At 36.2% G+C, this 24012-nt stretch overlaps 1 protein-coding gene across 4 annotated transcripts in view; it reads left to right on the forward strand.

Moving 5' to 3' along the window:
• Positions 1-22084, forward strand: part of RPS6KB1 (ribosomal protein S6 kinase B1) — a 41045-nt gene extending 18961 nt beyond the window's left edge. For 2 of the 4 annotated variants that reach the window (XM_024573398.4, XM_024573399.3), the window contains exons 5-15: positions 3029-3176; positions 5239-5296; positions 6738-6838; positions 8718-8808; positions 8993-9083; positions 9596-9703; positions 10008-10070; positions 10256-10333; positions 14179-14286; positions 17182-17294; positions 18285-22084. In XM_024573398.4, coding sequence (XP_024429166.1) covers positions 3029-3176; positions 5239-5296; positions 6738-6838; positions 8718-8808; positions 8993-9083; positions 9596-9703; positions 10008-10070; positions 10256-10333; positions 14179-14286; positions 17182-17294; positions 18285-18522 — 1197 coding nt within the window. In that variant the 3' untranslated portion in view covers positions 18523-22084. The other 2 variants (XM_045182122.3, XM_045182123.3) reach the window with 2 other exon arrangements.
• Positions 22085-24012: the final 1928 nt, after the last annotated feature.

Raw genomic sequence — 24012 nt, forward strand, 5'->3', positions numbered from 1 at the left:
TCAGGATGATACTCTAACCAACTGAGCTAGTCAGCCAGGGCCTAAAATTTTTTATTTTATTTTTTTTACTTTAGATATATTGGCACTTCTGCCTTAATTTTTTTTTTATCTCTCCACGTATGTATTTTTGTATGTATCTCTCAAGAATAAGGGCATTTTCTTTTCTTCTTATTTTTTAATATCCTCATCTGAGGACATGCATAGTGATTTTTTTTATAGAAAGCAGGAGGGAGAGAGAGGAAGAGAAACCTCTATGTGAGAGAAACATTGATCAGTTACCTCTCCCACACGCTCTGACTGGGGACTGCACGCACCCTGAATGGTGGCTGAACCTGCAACCCAGGCACGTGCCCTGACAGGGAATCGAACCCGCAACCTTTCTGTTTATAGGACAACATTCCAACCAATGGAGTCACACTGGCCAGGGCTGAGGGCATTTTCATATGTAACCACAGTATAATTGTTACACTTGCGAAATTTAACGTTGATATACAGTACTGTTCTCAAATATTCAAATACATTGTCCATACTCAAACTTCCCCATTATGTTAGTAATATCCTTTCTAGCCATTATGTTTGTTTTTACTTTTCAGGATTTATTTATTTATTTATTTATTTTGACATTAAATGTATTGGTGTGACATTGGTTGTCTTTGTTTAAAATCATGGCTTCATTTTGATATCCCTAATTGCAGTCCAATTTCATAAGGTTCTTCTTCCCTTAGTCCATATTTACATCTCTGTTTTACATAGTAAGATGACTGATAATGTCAATAAATTTACTCATTTGCTCAGTTGTACAATGTATGCATAATAGTTTGAGAATACCAATATTACTGGCAGCTACAAACTGGCAGCTACTAAGTGTGGTTTAAGGTTTCTTAAGTATAACATAGGAAATATAGTAAATAATATTGAAATAACTGTGTGGTGCCAGGTGGGTACAAGAATATCAGGGGGAACCCTTTGTAAAGTGTATGATTGTCTAACCACTATGCTATACATCCAAAACTACAAAAATAATACAAAAATAATAAGGAATGTAAACTGTAATTGAAAAAAAAAGAAAAAAGATTTCTTTGCAATTTTTTGTGATGCTCTGCTTACATATATGTCATTGAGTATGTAGTGTAAACTTATTTAAATATCTTTAGTGTGGTAAACTTCACGGTAACATTCAACTAAATACACATATTTCTAAACATACACACACACACACAAATAAATAAATAAATGAATACACATATTTCTGAGCCCTGGCCATACAGCTCATTTGGTTAGAGCATTGCCCCAATACACCAAGGTCACAGGTTTGATCCTGGGCCACATACAGGAATCTACTAATGAATGCATAAATAAGTGAAACAAATCAACGGGGTTTTTTCTCTCCCTTCTCTCTCTCTAAAATCAATTAAAAATATATAAAATATATGTATTTCTGTGTTGTGTTCAGTTTTTTTCCCTCTGCCATCCATATTGATTTAACTTTATTTTTGGAATGTATAAAACATTAACATGGTTCAGAATTCAAAATCCCCATTTTATAATCATAGTAATACTTGATTTAGGCCAGAAAAAGAATGAATGAGAAAACCATTGAGGTGTTACTCAGAAGGTGTATCTCATTCTCTTTCCTACCTTTCTATTATCATTAGCTTTGGTTTATCTTAGTTGTGTTTTATAATTGCAGATATATATGTATTTATATATATGCACACACATACATATTCTTATTTCCCCTTTTTTATACAAAAAGGTACCCTACTACATATACTGTCATGCCATATATGCTCTTTTGCACCTGACTTTCATACAGATGTTTCTCATTCTTTGTATAGCTTTTCACACATTGTGTAGCTAGTCCATAGGTTTTCAGCCAATATTTATGCATGGGCATTTAGGAAATTTCTAATGTTTCACTTTTACAGATAATATTGCAACTAATAACCTTGTGTATATGCTTTTTCATGTTGCTGTAGGTGCAGAAATTAGTCCAAGAACTTAGACTTATCATGTCCAAAACAATGCATCATTTTTTTCCCCAAAATTTTCTTCACGTCCATTACCTGTTATTAAATGACACCATTGTCTATGCTATTACTTAAACAGGAACCATGATATCATCATTTCTTCTCACATCTAGTTAGTCAGCAAATGCTAATGATATGCCTTTACCCTTTCTGTTTTTTTCAGCCTTCATTTCCTTAGTTACAGGTCTGACTTCTCGCTTAGTTCACTCTCCTGGCCTGCTAACTGGTCTCATTACATTTTTTCTCTAGAATTCCACGTTGTTACTAGAACTGTATTGTTGAAAGCCCAGTTACTCATTTCCCTTACCTCAGCGTTGCTCCTCTGCCTCTAAGATAGGATTCAAATGCCTTTGCTTAGATGCTTGGCTCTCTGTTTCCTGGCCTCCACCACATCTTCTGCCTAATCTCTAACCACTTCTAACCATACTGAACTACTGATAGAGTCACTAGACATGTCTTGTCTTGTCAAGCCTCTTTTGCACTGGGAATGCTTTTTTTATGTCCTCCACATTTTGTCGTAGTAACTTTTCATGGTACAGCTTAGGTACTACCACCCCAAGGAAGACCTCTTACTAGGACAGATATAGTTGCCCTATTCACCCATAGCACCTTATGCCTTCCTCCATTAACATATCTGTTCCCTGAGACTTGATGCTCCTATGGGCTACAGACTCCTGTTAGTTCTGCTTTCGTGTTACAGAGCCCAGAGCATAGTAGACATTCAACAATTAATGAATATATGAATAAACTTAATCTGTTTACATTTTTAAAAAATTATCTTTAGGTTTTCGTTCATTGTACATGTTCACTGCAAAAAATCCAAACAGTGCAGATATACACGTAAGATTTAAGTGCTTTCCATTGATCCCTATCTCATTTTTAGTGGTAATATGATTAGTAGCTTCATATTGGCAAGAAAAGCACAAATTAGATTTTCTAGTTACTGTAGAATCAAATGTCTACTATTTTGTTCTTATAGATCATCTCTTTTCCTTTAGGCAATGATAGTAAGAAATGCTAAAGATACAGCTCATACAAAAGCAGAACGGAATATTCTGGAGGAAGTAAAGCATCCCTTCATTGTGGATTTAATTTATGCCTTTCAGACTGGTGGAAAACTCTACCTCATCCTTGAGTATCTCAGCGGTCAGTACACACAGTTTGGTGTAATTATTTGCATTGCTCCAGAAACTGGGTCAAAACATTAGTTTCCAATGGAAAAGTGCTTTTTCCTAATGTGATTAAATAGTTCTTAAAATTGACTACATTGACATAAGGAATTCAGATGTGACCAGATGTTTCTTTTTGCAGACAAATATGAAGGAAACTTTAAAAGTTAAGGTTTTTTTTCTCTCATCTGTAAAATTTAATCTTATTTCCTTTGTAATCAGTTATGTAATAAAATAACAGACACCTACTTGATAGAGCCATCAAATTGACAGCACTTGGGTAAGATACTGTAATTCAAATAAACCATTAAAGTATTTCTTTCTAAACTGAAGTGGAAAACTCACGGACAGTGTTGCTTAAGATATTGAGTATTTTTGGAAATGCATTTTAGAACAGAAGTATTTTGGTTTAATGGAGCCTTATTGGTAGATTAAGCAGTTTACTTTAGAGATTGCCCACACTCTCCAGGGTTTACCACCTCCTGGGAACTAGTGCTCTTCCTATCATTTCTAGATCTGAGCAAACACACTTGAGTTTTCTAATAGGAAATCTCTAAAAATAGAGATTTCCTAATAGAGTGAAACACAGAACAGAAAGCTGAAGAATTTAGTGACTTTTTTGTGACATTTGCCATTTTTTCTTATAACTTAATTTTGACATAATTTCAGATTTCCACAAAAAGTTGCAAGAATAGTACAGACAATTCCCACATACCCTACACCTAGGTTCCCTAAGTGTTATCATTTACCACAATTGTTTTGTTTCACCCTTGTCTTTCTTTTTCTCTCTCTGTATACGTATATATGTATGTGTATATATATGTGTATATACACCCATGGATACATATATACATAATTTTTTGTGAACTACTTAAGAGAGTGTTGTCGACATGATTTCTCTTTACCCCTAAATACTTTAGTGTGTATTTTCTAAAATCAATGATAATATCTTACATAACTATACTAAAATTATTAAAAATAGGAAATTAACATTGATACAGTAATCTCCTTAGTTTTCTTTAATCTGGAAGAGTTCCTCAGTCTTTCTTTGTCTCTTGTGACTTTGACATTTTCGATGAGTACAGGCAAGTTATTTTGTAGAATGCATCAATTTGTGCTTATCTGATGTTTCCTCAGGATTAGTTTCAGGTTATGCATTTTGGGGAGGACCATCCAAGCGACATTTCCTTCTTTGTGTATCACATCAGGAGGGACCTGATACATATATCTTTGTATAAGGTCCTGTCTGCCTGTTTTTACCCTGGTGAGGTTTCCCCTTTGTAATTAATAAGTAGCATGAGGAGATGTTTTGAGATTGCTTAAATATCTCATCTGTCATCAAGCTTTTCACATATGGTTTTAGCATCCATTGATTCTTGCCTAAAACAATTAACTGTGATGGTTGTCAGGTGATTTTTCTTATTCCATCATGCCTCCTTCATTTATTATTTGGCATTGAGCTGTAATGAAGGCTTTCCCATCTCTCCCATTTAGAAAATATACTTATCTAAGATTTGTCTATTCATTGATTTATGTCACTGTGGACTCATTGATTCTAAGATTATTCAGTGGGATATAACCCTTTATTATCATTGATTTTGATACTCAAATTGTGTCATGCTTTTTACAAGGCTTCTGCCAGCTTATTGTAGTCTTAAGAGTTATAAGACTTGGCATTTGCTAATTTGCAAGGGTGGTTTAAATTATATACTAACATTTTTCTATTTACGGGTGAAGTGTTAGAGAAGCTTTAGTCAAGATTTCTTTTTTAACTTGGGTCTGGAATCTATAAATATTTTTAAGTTTATAGATATAAAACCTAGAATTCCAAAATTTACATATTTCACATAAGAGCGGGAACACTGCTAAAAATAGAATCCTGAGGACTCTGTTTTTAACCTATAATTTTTAGGATCTGTTTTTTTAAGGAGCTGATGTCTTTTAATTATGGTTAAAAGGAAAGCACAGACCCTCTCATTAGAAATGAGTTGGAAATAAAGATTGTTTTATTTTCTAATATCTTTTCTGTTTATTTACAGGAGGAGAATTATTTATGCAGTTAGAAAGAGAGGGAATATTTATGGAAGACACAGCCTGGTAAGTGAAATTTTTGTGGTTGCATGGATTCAGGTAATGATTTATGTAATTACAAGCAAAGCCTTATTCCCGCTGCGGGCAGCCAAATGATTCAATAAATTGTTCTGGAGCCAGTCAGTTAGTCACTCAGGACTTAAAGGGGGAGAAGCAGCTTTGCAGCTGGGCAGCTATTGGAGGTCACATCATTCCTTTGCCTCCAGGCCTTGGGTGGAACGCTCTTCACGCCAGTTCCTAACAGAACCATTCTCACTGGGGCTTTCTTTCCTTGAATTGGTAAGCTGCCTGCCTTGGTTGTGGGTGAGTGTGATTTTCTAGTGAAACTTTATGTGTGGAACAATGGAAAGTATCAGCAATCATCTCGTTTTTTAGACTTTCCAGTTCTAAGGTGCAGTCTTAGGGAGGTGATAAGCCTGCACATATCATCTGTGGGTTGATTCTATGGCTAGGATGGGATCTACCATCCTATTTCTTAAGATGACATCTGCTTCAGATTAAAAATATACACATCCTTTTGTGGGATGACAATATTGGGTAACAATAAATCAGTTTATCCTACACATTAATTGAATAGAAAACACTTAAATGTTTTTTCTACCTTAATTACCAAACTGCATTCCATTGTTTAATTTCAGGCCTTTTCTAACACAGAAGCTGCATTTAAGAACCTTAGGGATGAAGTGCCCTTTTTTGGAGGAGGCTCTCTGAGCCATGTTGGAGGCTGTTTGTGGTCGTGCTGGCTGTGAAACTGCCTCAGTCCTCTAGGACACACCCTCTCCATCCTGGAGTAATCTGCAGGATTGCACCATTGTTATGCAGCCAGTATTGCAGTGCCTTGTGCTTTTCGAATCCAGACAGGGTTGGCTCAGCCCTTTATTCTTTTGAGGTAGATAAATTTGAGTGTCACACAGTTTATAGTTGTGGGCTGTCTGGCAAGAGGGAGGGCAGATACCGTGGGCATGTACTCTGTATAAATATGCAGCTGTATTAAGTAAGGGATGAGTGGGCTTCTAAGGGTCAGGTTTTGAGATATCTTCTGAAACTAAGATTTGCTCATTGAGAATAACAAAATTCTTATTTCCTATGGGATTTTATAATTGGGGGTGGGTGGGGAAAACTTGCTTTGATCTGAATGACTATTGGCCTAGTTCCTACACAGACAGAACAAAACATGACCAGTAACAGTTTGTCATATTCTGGACTTCTTTGCAATTTTAGCAATATGTTCTGATGATGAAATAAACATTTACAGTTTCACTAAATGAGTGAAACGTGTCTCCATGCCTTTTGGCAGCATCCTATGCCATCTCTCCCCCCAATATTACCCCCACCACTAATTTGGTCTTTGGTGCATGTCTATTTCTTCCAAGGTATTTTGCTCCATACATAAACTGCTTTGAGTAGATTACTCTTTTTAATTTTATTAAATCACTTTTGTTTCCAGCTTTTACTTGGCAGAAATCTCCATGGCTTTGGGGCATTTACATCAAAAGGGGATCATCTACAGAGACCTGAAGCCGGAGAATATCATGCTTAATCACCAAGGTGGAGATATACTGTAAACAATTCTGTAGTAAATAATCATCTTAAAATCCTCCCTTACAGGTCATGGTCATTTTCAAAGTCCCATATTCATGTGTTTATTATTATATACATTTCTCCATCAGAATTTATGGCATCATGATACTTGCTGAGATTTAAATATTTAGGTATTTATGCTTGATTTCTGGTATTTCTGGTGTTTACTTATGGTTAAAGAGAGTTGAGGGTAACTGGCCACTCAACTTCCTTTTTAAATTTAATGCTTGCTTTTTATAGCTTATCACTTTTTAGAAATCCTTATATACAATGTGGTGAGCCAAAGCCAGTCCAAATACAAATTTTGGTTTACTCCTTAAATTGGAAAGTGAATCTTAACCTTACATATTAGGTTTTCTTTAATGATGAAAATACATAATTATTAGAAGCAGTACTTTTTGTGATCATTTTTATTAATGCTATAAAAAAGGACAGGCCTGAACTGAACCAAAATAATTGATGTGGCTTTGGAAATAAAATGTTTAGTAGACATGAATTTATCCTTGCTGTGTGTTTGTGACAACAAACGTAAAAATCAGACATTAATATTCTATACAGCTATAGGCTCAGCAAAGTGGGCTTTGATTTTAATTGCATCCTAGTACAGACAGTTCAGTTTATGTGAGAGTAATCTGGGCTGGGTAGACTTGGCAGTTCACTCACGCTTCAAAGGAGCAACCAGCTAAACCAGGGTATCTGGGGGGCTGGAAATAAGCTAACTAGGGTATCTGGGGGGCTGGTAGCAGCTGCTGATCCTTAGATGTCTACAAAATGATGCACAAGGTAGTTAACAGTTTTAAATTCTTGGGCAGAAAGTGGTATATGGACAACAATCCCTATATGTATAAATGTTTCAAACTGCTTTATTCTCTCCCCTTTCCTTTCATTTTTTTTAAAGGAGAAATACTGCTTTTAACCAAGTATATCATGGGAATATATATATTTCCCTCCCTCCCAGTTCTGTACCCATCCCCCAAACATGGATACTGATTCAGAATTCTAAGGCAAAGGATAGAGTAGGGAGGTGACTAGTTAACTTCTTGATTCATAAGCTTGGGTATGTCAGGTTGTTCTGTGAAAATACAGGTCATATTTCTTCTCTGTCAGAGTGAAGTACATATTTACACTTGAATCAATAGGCCATTGCCTTTCCTTTTTTCTGAAATAAGCCTGGAATAGTAGGATCCTTGGGGTTGTTGAACCACTGGATATCTAATGACAGTTGAGTAAAGTTGAACTTGAACTGAAATGTTTTTTGTGTAAGGTGGTAAGTTTATCTTTTCTGAATCTGAGATGATGGTCCCATGCCATGTAGCAATTTCATTTCTTTTTATGAACTGGTAGCATATTGGTAGAATGAGCTAACTTGTCATTGTGACTTTCTGAGACCATTTTAAGAACTGTCAAGTAACAGTTCACTGTGATAAAAACTATATATTTGAAGTTTGCTGTCACACCTTTGTTTGAAAGGTTCAGAATATCTTTATTAGGGTCTGTGTATTTAAACCAGACTTCACTGAGTTTTCCCAGGAATTACTTTCTCAGGATGGTAGAAGATTCTAGGTATAGGAAAAGCTGGGGCCTTAAACAAACTGTTTCACTCTTTTATCTTTATTTTCCCTTTTCTAGATAGATAATATCATTGGCAAAAGATGACTCTGCCCTAGCCTTAAAGAGTTAATATCCCATTTTATGGTTGGCACCTTGCTAGTTTTTGACATCTTCAAAAAACAGTAAAGCAGAAAAGAGTTAAGTGAAAGGATGGACTATTATCTTGTACAATATATTCAAACACTGCGTATACTTAGAATTCTCAGAATAACCGTGCTATAATCTTTCATTGTAGGTCACGTGAAACTAACAGACTTTGGACTATGCAAAGAATCTATTCATGATGGAACAGTCACACACACATTTTGTGGAACAATAGAATACATGTGAGCTGCATGTTGAAAGAAATATAACTGGTTTGGGGGCAGTAGCTATCTTTTACCTGGTTTAAGTAATAGTGTGCTGAATTTTCTGTAGCATTATTTGGCTTCATATTTTGTTTTTAGAATTCTTACTCAGATGATATGCAAATGGGTGAATTTTTTAGGCATATTGTTTTTCTCATTGTAGGGCCCCTGAAATCTTGATGCGAAGTGGCCACAATCGTGCTGTGGATTGGTGGAGTTTGGGAGCATTAATGTATGACATGCTGACTGGAGCAGTAGGTGCACAGTTAAAAGCTACATGTATTACTTGTGGTCTGTGCTGAGTAGTCACTAAGTCCTTGTAGCAAGAGATCTTTCCTGTGCTTCTTGAAAATATTACCAGTGGAGTTATTTTAAAAATGTAGCACTACAAATGGTTTTTTAGTAAGTAGTATGGGCCCCTGTACGTTTAAAAACACCTTCATTTAAATTATCTATGTAATGGCAGTCCTTTGAAATAGATGTAAAATAGACACTGCCCTTATTTTATAAATGGAGAAAATGAAGCATAAAATCACATAGGTCACTGATTATCACACAAAGTTAATGGTGGAAACTCAGTTCCTTCTAGCACATTGCTATTTCCTCTGTCTCGTTGCTTAAAAACTGCAGGTCTTTTGCAGTCCCCATATTATAGCATACACTTCTAATCTCTCTGCATTACTGACTAATTCAGGAAATGGATAATTCTGATATGTAAAATTTGATTTTTTATATGCTAAGTTTTCTCACTCTCTTCCACTCTTAGCCCCCGTTCACTGGGGAGAATAGAAAGAAAACGATTGACAAAATCCTCAAATGTAAACTCAATTTGCCTCCCTACCTCACACAAGAAGCCAGAGATCTGCTTAAAAAGGTAGGTTCTTAAATAGGCACTGAAACCATAAGCCTCAACTACGAGGATTTAAATAGAATCCAACATGCATTTTGAATAAAAGTTCTTGCATGGATATTGAATGAAAAAGCCTACAGTTTTTATAGGAAAAGTACAAATTTGTTTAAAGATTTTATTTTCTTTGTTTTCCCAAATAATGTTTACTAGTAATTAATATATTTTCCCAAGGCAAAATAGACAAGCAAATTCTATAAAGAAAAAATTCTATAAAGAAAATCAATTTAGCTAAGTAAAGTTTATCAGTGGTTTTTCCTTCTTCCTAAAGCTGCTGAAAAGAAATGCTGCTTCTCGTCTCGGAGCTGGTCCTGGGGATGCTGGAGAAGTTCAAGTAGGGATTGGCAAGCGTGGTGGTTTGAGGGGAAGATGATGCTAATTCTATGTATTTGTGAAGGTTGTATGTAGTTGCTTATAAGTGTAGCTTATTTTGTGATTGGTAACTTAAGGTAGGCAATTGTCAATCCTGTGAAGTCTATTCCCCTTGACTGTTCTTCCTGCTTTTTTTTGTTTTCCTAGGCTCATCCATTTTTCAGACATATTAACTGGGAAGAATTGCTGGCTCGGAAGGTGGAGCCCCCCTTTAAACCTCTATTGGTATGTATACAGGAAAGCATATGATTTGAGGGATCTAGTACTTTTTTTGAGTACGAAAATCTCAGAGCAGTCAGAAACATTCATTAACAGTTTGATAAACTTTGGTCTGTTGTCTCTTCTCTTCAGAATCTTTATTCTGTAATCTTTTCAAGAACTGCCCTGGATGGGTAGGTCAGTTGATAAGAGCATCATCCTGATATGCCAGGGTTGCAAGTTCGATCCCCAGCCAGGGCACATATGGGGAGGACCCAAAAAAACTATAATTACCTTCTGAAGGGCAGGCCCCTTGTAGTACAGGCTTCCCCCCCTAGATGAGTGTTCTAGGAACACATCTGTGTCAGTGTACCAGCTGGTGTTGTGAGAGTCTGTGTTCGGCTTCAGTGAATTTTTTTTGAAGACTCTTTCAACGCATTTGCCCATTTCATGATGGGTGATTTACAAGTGCACCTGCCCACACTGTGCTGAGTGTTCAGCATTTTTTGACCAAAAAACGGCATGACTCTCATGTCCCATCCTCCCTATTCACTGTGTCACCCTGAGTGACTTTTTTTTGTTTGTTTCCCTGGATGAAAAATGTCCTTACAGGAAAACGTTTTGCCAATGTGAAAGAGGTAAAACAAAAAACAGCAGAAGCACTAAAAGTCATCAAAATCGACAAATTCAAAAAACTTGAGCAGGGGAAAAAACATCTCAATAGGTGTATTGCATCAAATGGAGAGTACTTTGAAGGTGACTGAAGTTTATAAATAAATTCTGGCTTTTGGGGGGGTCCCCCCTTCATACAAGAATCAACCAGTGAATGTATAAATAAGTGGAATCGATGTTTTTCTCTCACTCTCCCCCTTCCGTTTTCTCTCCAAAATCCATCAGTCAATTAAAAAAGAACTCCTGCCAATAGCAATTGATGACTGTTAACTATTTTTAAGTTGATTGCCTAAGACAATTAAATATTTTAAGTACTTGGGGCTTTTATTTTGTTTGTTTTTTGCTTTGTTTTGCATAATTCAGCCCTATTATAAATTTGATTTTTCTGGGAATTTTTTCCTTCAAAATATAGAATGTATGTTTTTTTCAGGATTGCAGCAACAGAGTACCACAAGCTAGCTGGCTTAAACCACAGAAATTGATTGGGTCACTGTTCTGGAGGCTAGAGATCTAAGATTGAGGTATTGGCAGAGTTGGTTCCTTCTGAAGGCTGTGAGTTTGGTTCCATGTCTTTCCCCTAACTTCTGGGGGAAAGACTGCTAGTTAGCTGGCAGTCTTTGGCTCTCCTTGGCGTGTAGGATCATCACCCCATCTCTGTCTTCATGGTCACGCGGCATTCTCCTTGTGTGCAGGTTTGTGTCCAAATTTCCCCTTTCTATAAGGACACCAGTCATATTGAATTAGGATCCTCCTTACTCTAGTGTGTCTTCTTCTTAACTAATTACATCTGCAGTGACTCTTATTCCAAATGAGGTCCCATTCTGAGTTACTGGGCATTAGAACTCCAGCATACAGATGTTGGGGGGGACACAGCTCACACTATAATGACAGGCTTATGAGTGAATGAGTTCCTATCTTAGTTCTTGTCTCTGTGCCACCTCAGAATTTGAGAAAATACAGTTTCTCTTTCTGTTTCTTGGGATGAAGATGTAAGAAAAGGGGAGGACAATGATGATGATGATTTTGGTCCTTGGAGCACAAGGTGACATGCTTTAAAATTTGAACCAATATAATTGTAAGGAGGATAATTAGCCCTCACGTACCAACTGCCCAACTTCAAAAATTGTCGGATCATCTTGTTTAAACATAAACATAACCATCATGCTATCATCACCATTAAAAAGCTAACAGTTTCCTAAGTTGTTTCTTTTTTTATTCCTGTTGGTTTGTTTCAATAAGATTCAATCAAGGCCTGTACAGTTTTGTTATTGTGGCTCTTAGGTCTTTTTCCATCTATAGACGTCCCCTTTTAATTCCTCTCCTGAGGACTTACTGAAGAAGCTGGACCGTTTGTCCTGTAGGGCTCCTCACGTTTTGATCTTGCTGATTTTAACACCATGGTGTCATTCACCATGTTCATCTGTTCTCTGCATTTCTAAAAACTCATGGTTAGATTTAGATGCTTGATCTGATTGAGATTAAACTTTTGATGTTGTATATTTTGATCAGGAGACATAATATGTATTTGTATTTCTTTTAACAATGTTAGTGGTCATTGGTCATTGTGTACTTCAGTGGTTCTCAGCCAGGGTCAGTATGGCAATATCTGGAACAAGTTGTCACAACTTGGGAAGGGGATGCTACTGATCCCTAGGGGCAGAAGCCAGAGATGCTGCTAAATATCCTAAAATGCCCAGAACGGCCCCCTACAACAAGAATTATCAGGCCTAAACGTCAGTAGTGCTGAGGTTGAGAAACTCTGGCCTAGTTCCAGGATTTCATTAGGGGGTTGCAAAATTGTCTTACCCTAATAATATTACTCATTCTTTATTTATTAGCTGAAATTCTTCCATAAAAATACACTTTTTTTTTTAAAGATACTCTTTATATCAGTTGTTTGGTTACCTGAGGCCTAAAGGAAGATCAAGATATGTTTTTTTCCCCCAGTTTTCAAAATAATTAGTTTCCTAACATCTTCCAAAAGTGACCAATGAATCATGTAGCTTTTTTTAAAGTTTTTTTTTTTAAAGATTTTATTTATTTATTTTTAGAGAGATGGGAAGGGAGTGAGAAAGAGAGGGAGAGAAACAGTGATATGTGAGAAATATATTGACTGGTTGCCTCTCGCATGTCCCCAATTGGGGACCTGGCCTGCAACTCACGCATGTGCCCTGACTGGGAATCAAACCAGCAACCCTTTGGTTTGCAGGCTGGTGCTCAGTCCTCTGAGCCACACTAGCCAGGGCTCATGTAATTTTTTATTTACTATAATTATGAACTCATGCCTTTTAACATATTTGAGTTTCAGTCCACTGCAGTTTTTTTTAAATTGGTGTTTATCTTAGTCCATCTCTGGACACTATGTACTTGATCATGTTGGTTTTTGAGTTATTTAGACATACCGCATACTCTGATGTACCAGAGAGAAGGATTAAAGAAACAGATCTGGTGGTTCGATTTGGGTAGAAATATTATTTCACAATAAAATATACTCATGCAAAGTAGCATATTATTTTTGCTCCTCTAGAAATCTAGAGGAATGAAATAAGCTATGGAAAGAAAGTTTAACTAGAGTATCTTTCAGATGTGATTTGTTTTTAAACTCTGCTTCAGTAGTTTTTAGGTTTATTACAAACCTGTAGCAACTAGTGAAGCAAATTATCACTACAAAGGGATTTAGCCAGTAGACTAGGAACACTGAAGCTTTGTAACTGGGGAAGATTAATATTCATATTTTTTAAAGATTTTGATTTATTTATTTTTAGAGAGAGGGGAAGGGAGGGAGAAAGAGAGGGAGAGAAACATCAATGTGTGGTTGCCTCTTGCACACCCCTCACTGGGGATCTGGCCTGCAACCCAGGTATGTGCCCTGACTGGGAATCAAACTGGTGACCCTTTGGTTCACAGCCCACACTCCGTCCATCGAGCTACATCAGACAGGGCTAATATTCATATTTTTAATAGCAATGATACCTGTACTAAAATCTATTTTAATATATGTTTAAAATTTGAGGATGTAATTTTCCCTTTGATAGTTTCCACCTACATTTATTCTTCAGTCTGTGCCTGTTAAGACTATTCTGTTAGTACAGTTAAACCCTGTGAAAGAGCTTTACCTACAGCCTTCTCTAATGCATGTAGTGCATTTGATATGTATAATACAGATTAGTCATCATTTTCTAATAATTTTTTTTATAAAGCAATCTGAAGAGGACGTGAGTCAGTTTGATTCAAAGTTTACACGTCAGACGCCTGTTGACAGCCCGGATGACTCAACTCTCAGTGAAAGTGCCAACCAGGTCTTTCTGGTAAGTGATTGAATTTCCATGTGGCCACGGGAAATTTACGTATGAGGATGAACCCTTTTCAATCAGAAAAGCCATTTTCAATAAGAAAATTCTATTTCCTTGCTTTGCAGTTTCATGTAGATAACCTGAGGTGCTATTTTTTTAAGTTATCACCATAATACTTATTGATGTTAGAAAATTGATTCTCATAATCCAACGTTCTATTTTAGCAATTACAGTAAGAGTGTATGGTTCCTCAGAGTGTGTGGTTCCTTTTTTGGATAGGCCACTCACTGACTTAAGATGCTGTGTCTCAGCATCTCAACTGAAAGCCACACAGCCATAGCAGTAAGAAATGAGTTCACTGTAACTATTTCCTGAAACAGATTTTTGGTACTCTTATCATAAGGCTTTGGGGGGGGGGGGGTGGTTAACCTGTTAATTGTGACTACTTAACATCAAAATATATAGGTTCATATGTGATAGTTAATAAATTAATCTTTGTTCGTAAAACATCTGTATTGATTTTATACCTTGTCTCCTCAGAAACCAAAGATTTTAGATTTTGATCAACAAAAATGATAGATTTATATCTGATAACCATCATTGCATATTATTTTGCTTAAGTATCACATATACTTATGTTTATTATTACATTTATGTATCACATAAACATGTACCTCATTTTGTAACATTTGTTTCCTTTGTCATTTGTCATTATCCTTTGTAATTTCTTTTTGGACCACCTTTACAGAGAATGGACTATGGGGAAATGAGTCATTTGGAAGCTGTTTTTTCCCCCTATTTGTCTCCAAGTTTACTGGATTTGTCACTAACTTAATTCTCAACCTTTTTTTTTTTTTTGCCGCTCATGGTATAACACAAAGTAATATATATTTGGGGTGGAGAGTAAATTCTGAAGTTAGCATGAAATGCAAAATTGTGTATGGTTAAAATTACTCTTAAATTACATAATATAGTAAGGCAGGGATGTCAAACTCATTTTCACTGGGGTCCACATCAGCCTCGCGGTTGCCTTCAAAGGGCCAAATGTGATTTCAACTCCTTAACAGTTAAGGACTAGTTACATTTATACAGTCCTAAAATCGTTTTGGCCCTTTGAGGGCAACCTTGAGGCTGATGTGGCCCCCAGTGAAAATGAGTTTGACACCCCTGCAGTACAGTTTTGAGTAAACAACATTGAATAGAAATAATTCTGTAAACATATTATTATATAGTGATGTAAGAAGGGAGGATATATGCAAAATACAAGTTTACGGTATTTTTAATGACATAAGAAATGAAAGATGAATGCATGTTGTTAAATTTATGTCTTCATGATACAGAGTCCTTGCATTCCCCTTAGCAAAATCTCTTCTGTTTAGTTAGGGAAGTAGGCATGATTCATTTTAATTGTGGCTTTGCTTTATTTTCTATTATGGTTTTCAACTTATACCTTTGATCTGACATGGTGACCTTTTCATCATTTGTGCGTTGCAGAGTTTCAACTAGTTTGACGCTTTTCCCTGCCCCAAAACAGTCTAGCGAAGTTTTACTTAGCTAAAAAGAAATCCAAAGTTGTGGTAGCAACAGTTACATAGCTAAACTTTCATTGTCAATTAAAGTATTTTTGAGCTTTTCATAATTAATTAAGTTGACTAACTAAAGAACAATTAATTTGTTAGTTTATAGCCAGAATTCTGTACATAAAACAGCTCTCTTCAAAAAAGTAATAAAAATAGTTACACCCACTTACCTAAAGATTGGAGTTGTGGAAACTTCAGTTCAATAAATATTTAAGCTCCTATCATAGTTTTAAAGGAAATTCAAAGATGATTAAAAGCATAGCCTATTCCTCTTGGTACTTACAGCTTTAGCTCCCTAGAACATGTGGGAAACATCCTCTGAAGTCTACACGTGGCTGTCACAAACATATGCTCTACAGAATAGCACCTCATGCATTACAGGGGTGTCAAGCTCATTTTTACCGGGGCCCACATCAGCCTCGAGGTTGCCTTCAAGGGGCCGAATGTAATTTCAGGACTATATAAATATAACTACTCCTTAACTAGGGGCAAGGAGCTCGGCGCTGCTGCCAGGTAGAAACAGGGTGCCAGGCTGGATAAAACAAGGTGGAGGGCTGGATTCGGCCCACGGGCCTTGTGTTTGCCACCAGTGCTTTAGGACTTCATCTAGAATGTTATTGAGTCTTTTTATTGTAACTCATAATGCCTACTCATAGATGACTAGACTAATACATAGAAGGGAAGATAGGTGGAGGACTGACAGTCAAAGAAATGAACATTGACAGCAAGAGAAATGACAGCTGGTAACCTAATAGCAAGGTCCAAGAAAGAACTAAAGCTAATGAAACTGCATATTTCCTATTACAATTGAGGGCTTTCACAATGGCTGACCGTTAATTCATCAAGACTGCCAAATCTAAGTCTTATCCGGCCACTAGGGTAAAACCAGAAAAATCACTCCTGCCAAGTTAGAGAATTCTATTTTTACTTTGGCCTAATAATGAGAAACTGTTTTGGGGTTGATAATCTTAGGTGCTTATAGGGATGTGGTGTGGCTAGAAACACTAGAATTTTCTTCGCATTTATCTTGGTATTTAATACCTGAACATTGAGCCTACATTTACCTGTTTTGTTCTACTCTTCTCATTCGAGTGGAATTTTGTTTGCTGGCATATGGGGCTCAACAGAATTCTGCTTTCTTGAGGTCTGTGCCTCAAGAAATGGCTGGGAAGAAGTTAAAGGTGTGAAATGAGATGGAGGAGGTGGGAGAGTATACAGATGAGTGGTTTTGGGTGTACATGATTGTGTTAGTGTGTTAGACTGAACAAACACATTTGCTTGATGTGTGTGACAAATGACCTTCTGTAGTCCACTGTTAACTGTCTTTCAGGGTTTTACATATGTGGCTCCATCTGTACTTGAAAGCGTGAAAGAAAAGTTTTCCTTTGAACCAAAAATCCGATCACCTCGAAGATTTATTGGCAGCCCACGAACACCTGTCAGGTATTCAGACTTTGTTATTTTCACCTTTAAAAAAAAAACCTAGAAGACCATGTCTTAAGAAATTTATGCCAAGTTACATAAATGAAAGATTCTCTTGGGTTGACATAAGCACAGCATCTGTACCTTCTCATACTGTAAGTGACTAGTCTGTACTAATCTCTGATAATATGCTATATAGTTTACCTTCCCTCCTAAAAGCAAGCTGCTACAGTGACAGCTGTCCTCTGTCCCTTTTCAGTCAACACTTACTGTGTACCAGGGGCTGTGCTGCATGCTGGGGCACATGATTAGCCCAGGTACTGCCCTGGTCCTGGTGAAGCTTACAATTTAGTGAGAGAGTCACAATAAACAAAAAAGGAAATACAAAAGACACGTAATTGCAAGTATTACCAAGTGCTGTATGAAAAAAAATAAAGATTATGGTGGTAGAAAGCAAAGAATATTTATTAACAAGGGGCTTATGTTCATGGTGGTCAGAGAAAGGCCTCCCTGGTGATGTAACATCTAAGAATGAAGACAAAAGAGCTAGCCATACAAAAAATAGAAGTACAAGGAGGTTACAGGTAGGGCAACTTGTGCAGAAGTCTTAAGGGAGGAAAAAACTTGGCCTTTTCTTAGAAGTAAAAGGGAGGTCTGTGTTCCTGAAGTGTAGTGAGTGAGGGATAGAATGGCAAAGCTTTGGAGAAGTATTTTATTTTAAATGCAGTGGGAAGCTGTTTTAAGTAGGGGAGTGATTTTTTTTTTTTTTTTAATTAAGTATCACTGAAGGTTTTACTGGGGCAAGTATAAAGATAAGAGACCATTTGGAAAACTAGCAGTCTAGGGGAGAGATGGCTCAACTTTTGCGTTTGTACTAATCCACACAAAAATAAAATTAAATGAAAATAAACATCATACTACCCCCTTCCCTCTAAATGTAAAGGAATACTTTTTTTTGTTGTTGAGATAATCCTTCAGACAAATGAATGATAGCTCTTCATTGTCTTAAAGCCCAGTCAAATTTTCTCCTGGGGATTTCTGGGGAAGAGGTGCTTCAGCCAGCACAGCAAATCCTCAGACGCCTGTGGAATACCCAATGGAAACGAGTGGAATAGAGCAGATGGATGTGACGATGAGTGGGGAAGCTTCAGCCCCACTTCCAATACGACAGCCGAACTCCGGGCCATACAAAAAACAAGCTTTTCCCATGATCTCCAAACGACCAGAGCACCTACGTATGAATCTATGACAGAGCAATGTTTTTAATGAATTTAAGGCAAAAAAGGTGGGGAGAGGATTTATGAGTATCCTGCAGGGTGAAACACCAAGGCTGGACATGACAGTCTCGAAGAGTCAGTGTCATTACATAGAAAACTTTGGACAGAGGGGAAATAAACCTGGATTTTAAAAAATCAATCAATGGTGCAAAAACAAACAAAAAACAAAAAAAAAAACTTAAGCAAAATAGTATTGCAGAACTCATAGACACATCAATTAATTGATTCCTAGCGACATCTTCTCAACCTTATCAAGGATTTTCATGTTGATGGCGTGAAACTGACAGTATTAAGGGTAGGATGTTGCTTTTGAATCACTGTTGAGTTCTGATTGTGTCGAAGAAGGGTTATCCTTTCATTAGGCAAAGTATGAAATTGCCTGTAATACTTGCAACCAAGGACATATTAGCATGCAAGCTTGGTCAAACTTTTTCCAGCAACATGGAATCAAAGACAAAAGAAACTTATCAATTGATGTTTTATGTGCAAACAACCTGAATCTTTTTTTTATATAAATATATATTTTTCAAATAGATTTTTGATTCAGCTCATCATGGAAAACAGCCCAAACTTTAAAATGCGAAATTATTGGTTGGTGTGAAGAAAGCCAGACAACTTCTGTTTCTTCTCTTGATGAAATAATAAAAATGCAAATGAATCATTGTTAACCACAGCTGTGGCTCGTTTGAGGGATTGGGGTGGACCTGGGGTTTATTTTCAGTAACCCAGCTGCAATACCTGTCTGTAATACTAGGAAAAAAAAATCTATTTAATCATTTCTATTTGCAGTACTGCTATGTGCTAAGCTTAACTGGAAGCCTTGGGATGGGCATAAGTTGTATGTCCTACATTTCATCCTTGTCCTGGGCCTGCATTGCACTGGAAAAATATCGCCACCTGTTCCTATACCAGTATTTGGTTCAAGACGCCAAATGTGTTCAGCCTGTGGCTGAAGAAGGATGGAAGAGAGTCAGGATAAAATGCGTACTGAGGGCGGCAAAGTGAGGGAAATAGGGAGATCCAGGGGAAGAGGGTGTTGCAACAGTCCACTCTCTATGTCTAATCTCTTTACAGCAAATTGGTAAGGTTTTAAGTTTTACTTTTTACTGTCTACCTTCCTTACATTTTTTCCTCAACAGTTTTAAAAGGGAAAAAGATTCTTTTCTCCTATACTGGGGCTACATTTTTGATTGTAAAAATATTTGATGGCCTTTTGATGAATGTCTTCCACAGTGAATAAGAAAACTTAGTGGCTTAATTAAGGAAACATGTTAACAGACATTATGTTTTTGAAATTGTAACAAAATCTTCTTCAGTGATTTACCAGTATACAGAATAAAAATAAAGGTAACTTTACCTTTCTTAAATACTTCCTGCCTTAAAAAGAGCATTTCCATGACTTTAGCTGGTGAAAGGGTTTAATATCTGCGGAGCTTTATAAAAATATATTTCAGTGCATACTGATGATCATGCAGTTGCAGTTGAGTCTTATCGCCTCTTTCTGTCTTTTATAATGTCTTTAGTCTGAGTGTGCAAAGTCAGTTTGTAATATTTTGCAACCCTACGATTTTTTTTAAATAGATGCTGCTTGCTGTGTTCTCCAGACCTTTTTGAGCCATAGGATCCAAGCCATAAAATTCTTTATGCATGTTGAAATCAGTCAGAAAAGAGCAAAGCTTTGCTTATTTTAATGGCAATTCAAGTGAGATGAGAAGAAATCCTATGACATTAAGTGAAAACAGATCCATGAAAAATGATTGGAAATATCTTTTCAATTGTGGCAATAAATGAAAGAATTGGTAACAGTTCATCTTTGAACAGAAAGCTTTTTTTTTTTTTTTGAATCACTCCTAATCCCCCATTTCCCCATTATTGTAGCAGCCTACCGAGAACTTTATAACTGTAGCTAATAAATTAGTAGCTACCATAATTGTAAGGGCAGAAGTTATATTTAAACTGCAGATTTTTTTATCGGCTCTATTTCAGACTGTAAATGGCTTGTGATACTCTGACCCTTGTTTTCAAATGTATTTACCAATTGTAGTGTTGACTGCCTGACCAAATTCCAGCAAAATTTTTACACCAAAATATTCCTTCTCAGTCTTATTTGCTACTAACATTTGCACTGTGATTGGCTGGCTATAAACACCCCGTAGTTAAACCATTTTCAGAATTAGTACTGCTAGCAATAGTGGCAAATACTGCAACTTCTCTGCATAAAAAGCATTAATTGCACATCTACCACCCACACAAATACAGTTTTCCAAGTTGACATTAAGGGAAGTTAATTTCCTATGCGGTGGCAGGTTTGAGAAATTGTGTTTCATAAATGGATATCCCTGCTGTGACTGTGAAAACATGTCAAGTGCCACTTTAGTGTCACAGACAGAAAGCACACACCTATGCAAAATGGCTTGCCCTGTATTTATTTGTAAAAATCCAAGCATAGTTTAAAATATATGATGTCAATATTACTAGTCTTGAGTTTCTAAGAGGGTTCTTTATGATTCTTCCAGGTAAGTGTATAAAAGAGATTAAGTGCTTTTCTTTCATCACTTGATTATTTTCTTTAAAATCAGCTATTACAGGATATTTTTTAATTTTATATACATGCTGTTTTTTAATTAAAATATAATCACTGAGAACTGAAGTTTACTAATTTTGCTTTTATAAGGTTTGTAGCATTACAGAATAAACTGGGATTTATAAACCAGCTGTGATTAACAATGTAAAGTATTAATTATTGAACTTGAACCAGATTTTTTAGAAAATTATATTCTTTTCCCCTTTATGGTCTTAACTAATTTGAATCCTTCAAGAAGGATTTTTCCATATTATTTTTTTGAGATAGAAGATAATGTGGGTGGGTTGGAGGAGAATGCATGTATGAGCTCCATAAATTCAACATTCTTTAAGTAATAAGTGATTATAAACAAGATGCATCTTCAGTAGTGTTAATATACTGAGCCTTGGATTTTATATTTAATATAGGACCTGACTCTTTTGATAGCTCAGTCATATGGTTCCTAGCTTTCAAGGGCTAGATCTAAGATTATTCCCATGAGAAATGTTGAATTTATGAAGAATGGATTTTGAGACTTTGAAAATGGTTATTTTCTCAAATAATAACATCAATGTCCAAACATCTACCTTTTTTTCATAGGAGTAAACACTAGCAAGCTGGACAGTCATAAAAGTAATTGTCACACTATGACCTGTGGTCTGTTGCTGATTGATATAAAACTTTTCTTGTGTGATTCTTAAATTACCACTACAGCACAAGTATTATCTCAGTGGATTATTTGAAATAACACCTGAAAGATGGGTTCATCTGTGTTTGCTCTTTAAACCATTATTTTTTCTTATCCCAAGTTGGCTTTGCATCTATCAGAGTAAATAAATTCTTCAGCTGCCTTATTAGGAGTGCTATGAGGGTAACACCTTTTCTGCTTTTCATCTTGTATTTAGTTTACTGTATTATTTGACTTCAGATTGAATGAATGTAAATAGAAATTAAATGCAAATTTGAATGAACATAATATAGAAGTGATTTTTTTATTATTATCCTAAGATAGGAAGAAATAACAGGTACACAAATAGTTTCAATAATTTTTTTCATTAACATGCCAGATATGTTCAGGTTCTCACACTTAATAAACTACAGTTGACCCTTGAACAACATGGGTTTGAACTGCACATGTCCACTTACATACAGAAATTTTTTCAATACATACTTTTGGCCCTCCATATCCATAGATGCGAAGGGCCCACTGTAGAATCAAGTTGTATGTGGGTTTTGGTGGAGGTGGGGGGGGGGGGGGTGGGGGGAGGCAGGGGATGATGGTGTCCCTAAGCCTCACATTGTTCAAGGATCAACTCTACTATACAGGTGAGGAATGACAGTTGTAAAACTGTTTCTGCTGAGAAATTGGAGTTACTTAAATATATAACAAGTTTTAGTATTGGTTTTATGTATTAGATATTACACATCTGTGATTTCCAAGTTGAATTAATTACTTATTTTTTAAAAAAGCTCAAGTGAAAAGTTGTGTGAAAGCTAGCTTCACATAAAAACACTGAAAGACTTTCTTATGCTAACAGTCAACAGTTTGTTCAGCAACACTTGTCAACTACATTTGATTATTTGATGTGTATACACAAAGTAATGTAGTGTACAAATCTGTTTTTTACTGATGTCTTAATATGTGTAGGGTAAGATGACTAAAGTTTTGTATAAATCACTTTTTATTTAGGAGGCAATTCTATCACACTTGCCAAGATGATTTCTCTATAGAAGTTCTCAAACTGATTTGACTTTTTTTATAAAACATATAATAGCAACTCTTAATGCTGATGAAACAGTCTTTAAGAAGGTGTGATGTGAATTCACAGAATACATGGCTCTTTGATTTCCTGTTCCCGTTTTTTGAGGTGAAGGAATAGAAGTAGAGAAATGCTTCTGTTGCTTCAGTGTTGTTAGTGGACAGCCTAGCTCTATTACATTTTTCCTCCTTTTAAATTCATGTGTGAAATGCTTTCTTGTTAAAAAAACAACAAAAACAACAACCCACTGTCCAGTGGGCATCTCCTTTATTAAATTATATTAGGAAACAAAGCTATGAATATAGCCATAGGGTAAGTAGGTATTGTACAATAATAGGTGGAAGTAATCCATGCAGTAAAGTGCTATTCCTTTGTTTTTAACAAGTCAGCTTATCTTCACTTCCAAATTGTAATCCCAAATTGCCTTTCTCACCCATCCCTTGCCTTATGCCTTAAATAACTATTACGAAGGTGATACAAAGCCAAGTAATAAGCTGGTTTAAATATTTGCAATGTTTTCAAAAGAAATAATAGTTAAATATATCATTGCTGAATGTATAGAAACAGGTGTACTTATAACCTGGCAATATATACCCCAGGTAAAAACTTACAGGCTTTCTAAAGTTCTCTTGCAAATTAGGGTAGCCATACAAACATGAAAGTGACTTAATCTATGGCTGGTTGGTCACGATCCTTATTAATCTATATGCTGGTTTAGCCTTTGTCATACCAACATTGCAAATTGGTTTTCTACGTCTGCCTAACGTCTTCCCACTTTATCTTACTTGTAATTCAAACTGATAGATGGTAATTGAGAAAATGGACAGAGGCTTTGTATTCTAAACTTAGATATAACCACCACTTCAAACTTCTGTTACAGATATTGGTCCCTCTTAGAGGTTTCAAGGGTAGAGTGCCTAATTCCTTTTTTCCACCACACTATGCAGACACTTAAGAGGCAAACAAATCACACAATCCAAAGCATTTGGTACAAGCTTTAATCTCCCAAGTAATGGCGACTCAAGCATTAGATTCCAGAACTCTTGTGGAGAACACTAGTTATAGAAGGAATTCTTTTCCAAGATTTGAGTTGGTCATGTTTGTAAAACTATTCCAATTACCATGAAGCCAGCTATTTG

Source organism: Desmodus rotundus, chromosome 9 (genome assembly GCF_022682495.2).
Source record: "Desmodus rotundus isolate HL8 chromosome 9, HLdesRot8A.1, whole genome shotgun sequence".
Lineage (NCBI taxonomy): Eukaryota > Metazoa > Chordata > Mammalia > Chiroptera > Phyllostomidae > Desmodus > Desmodus rotundus.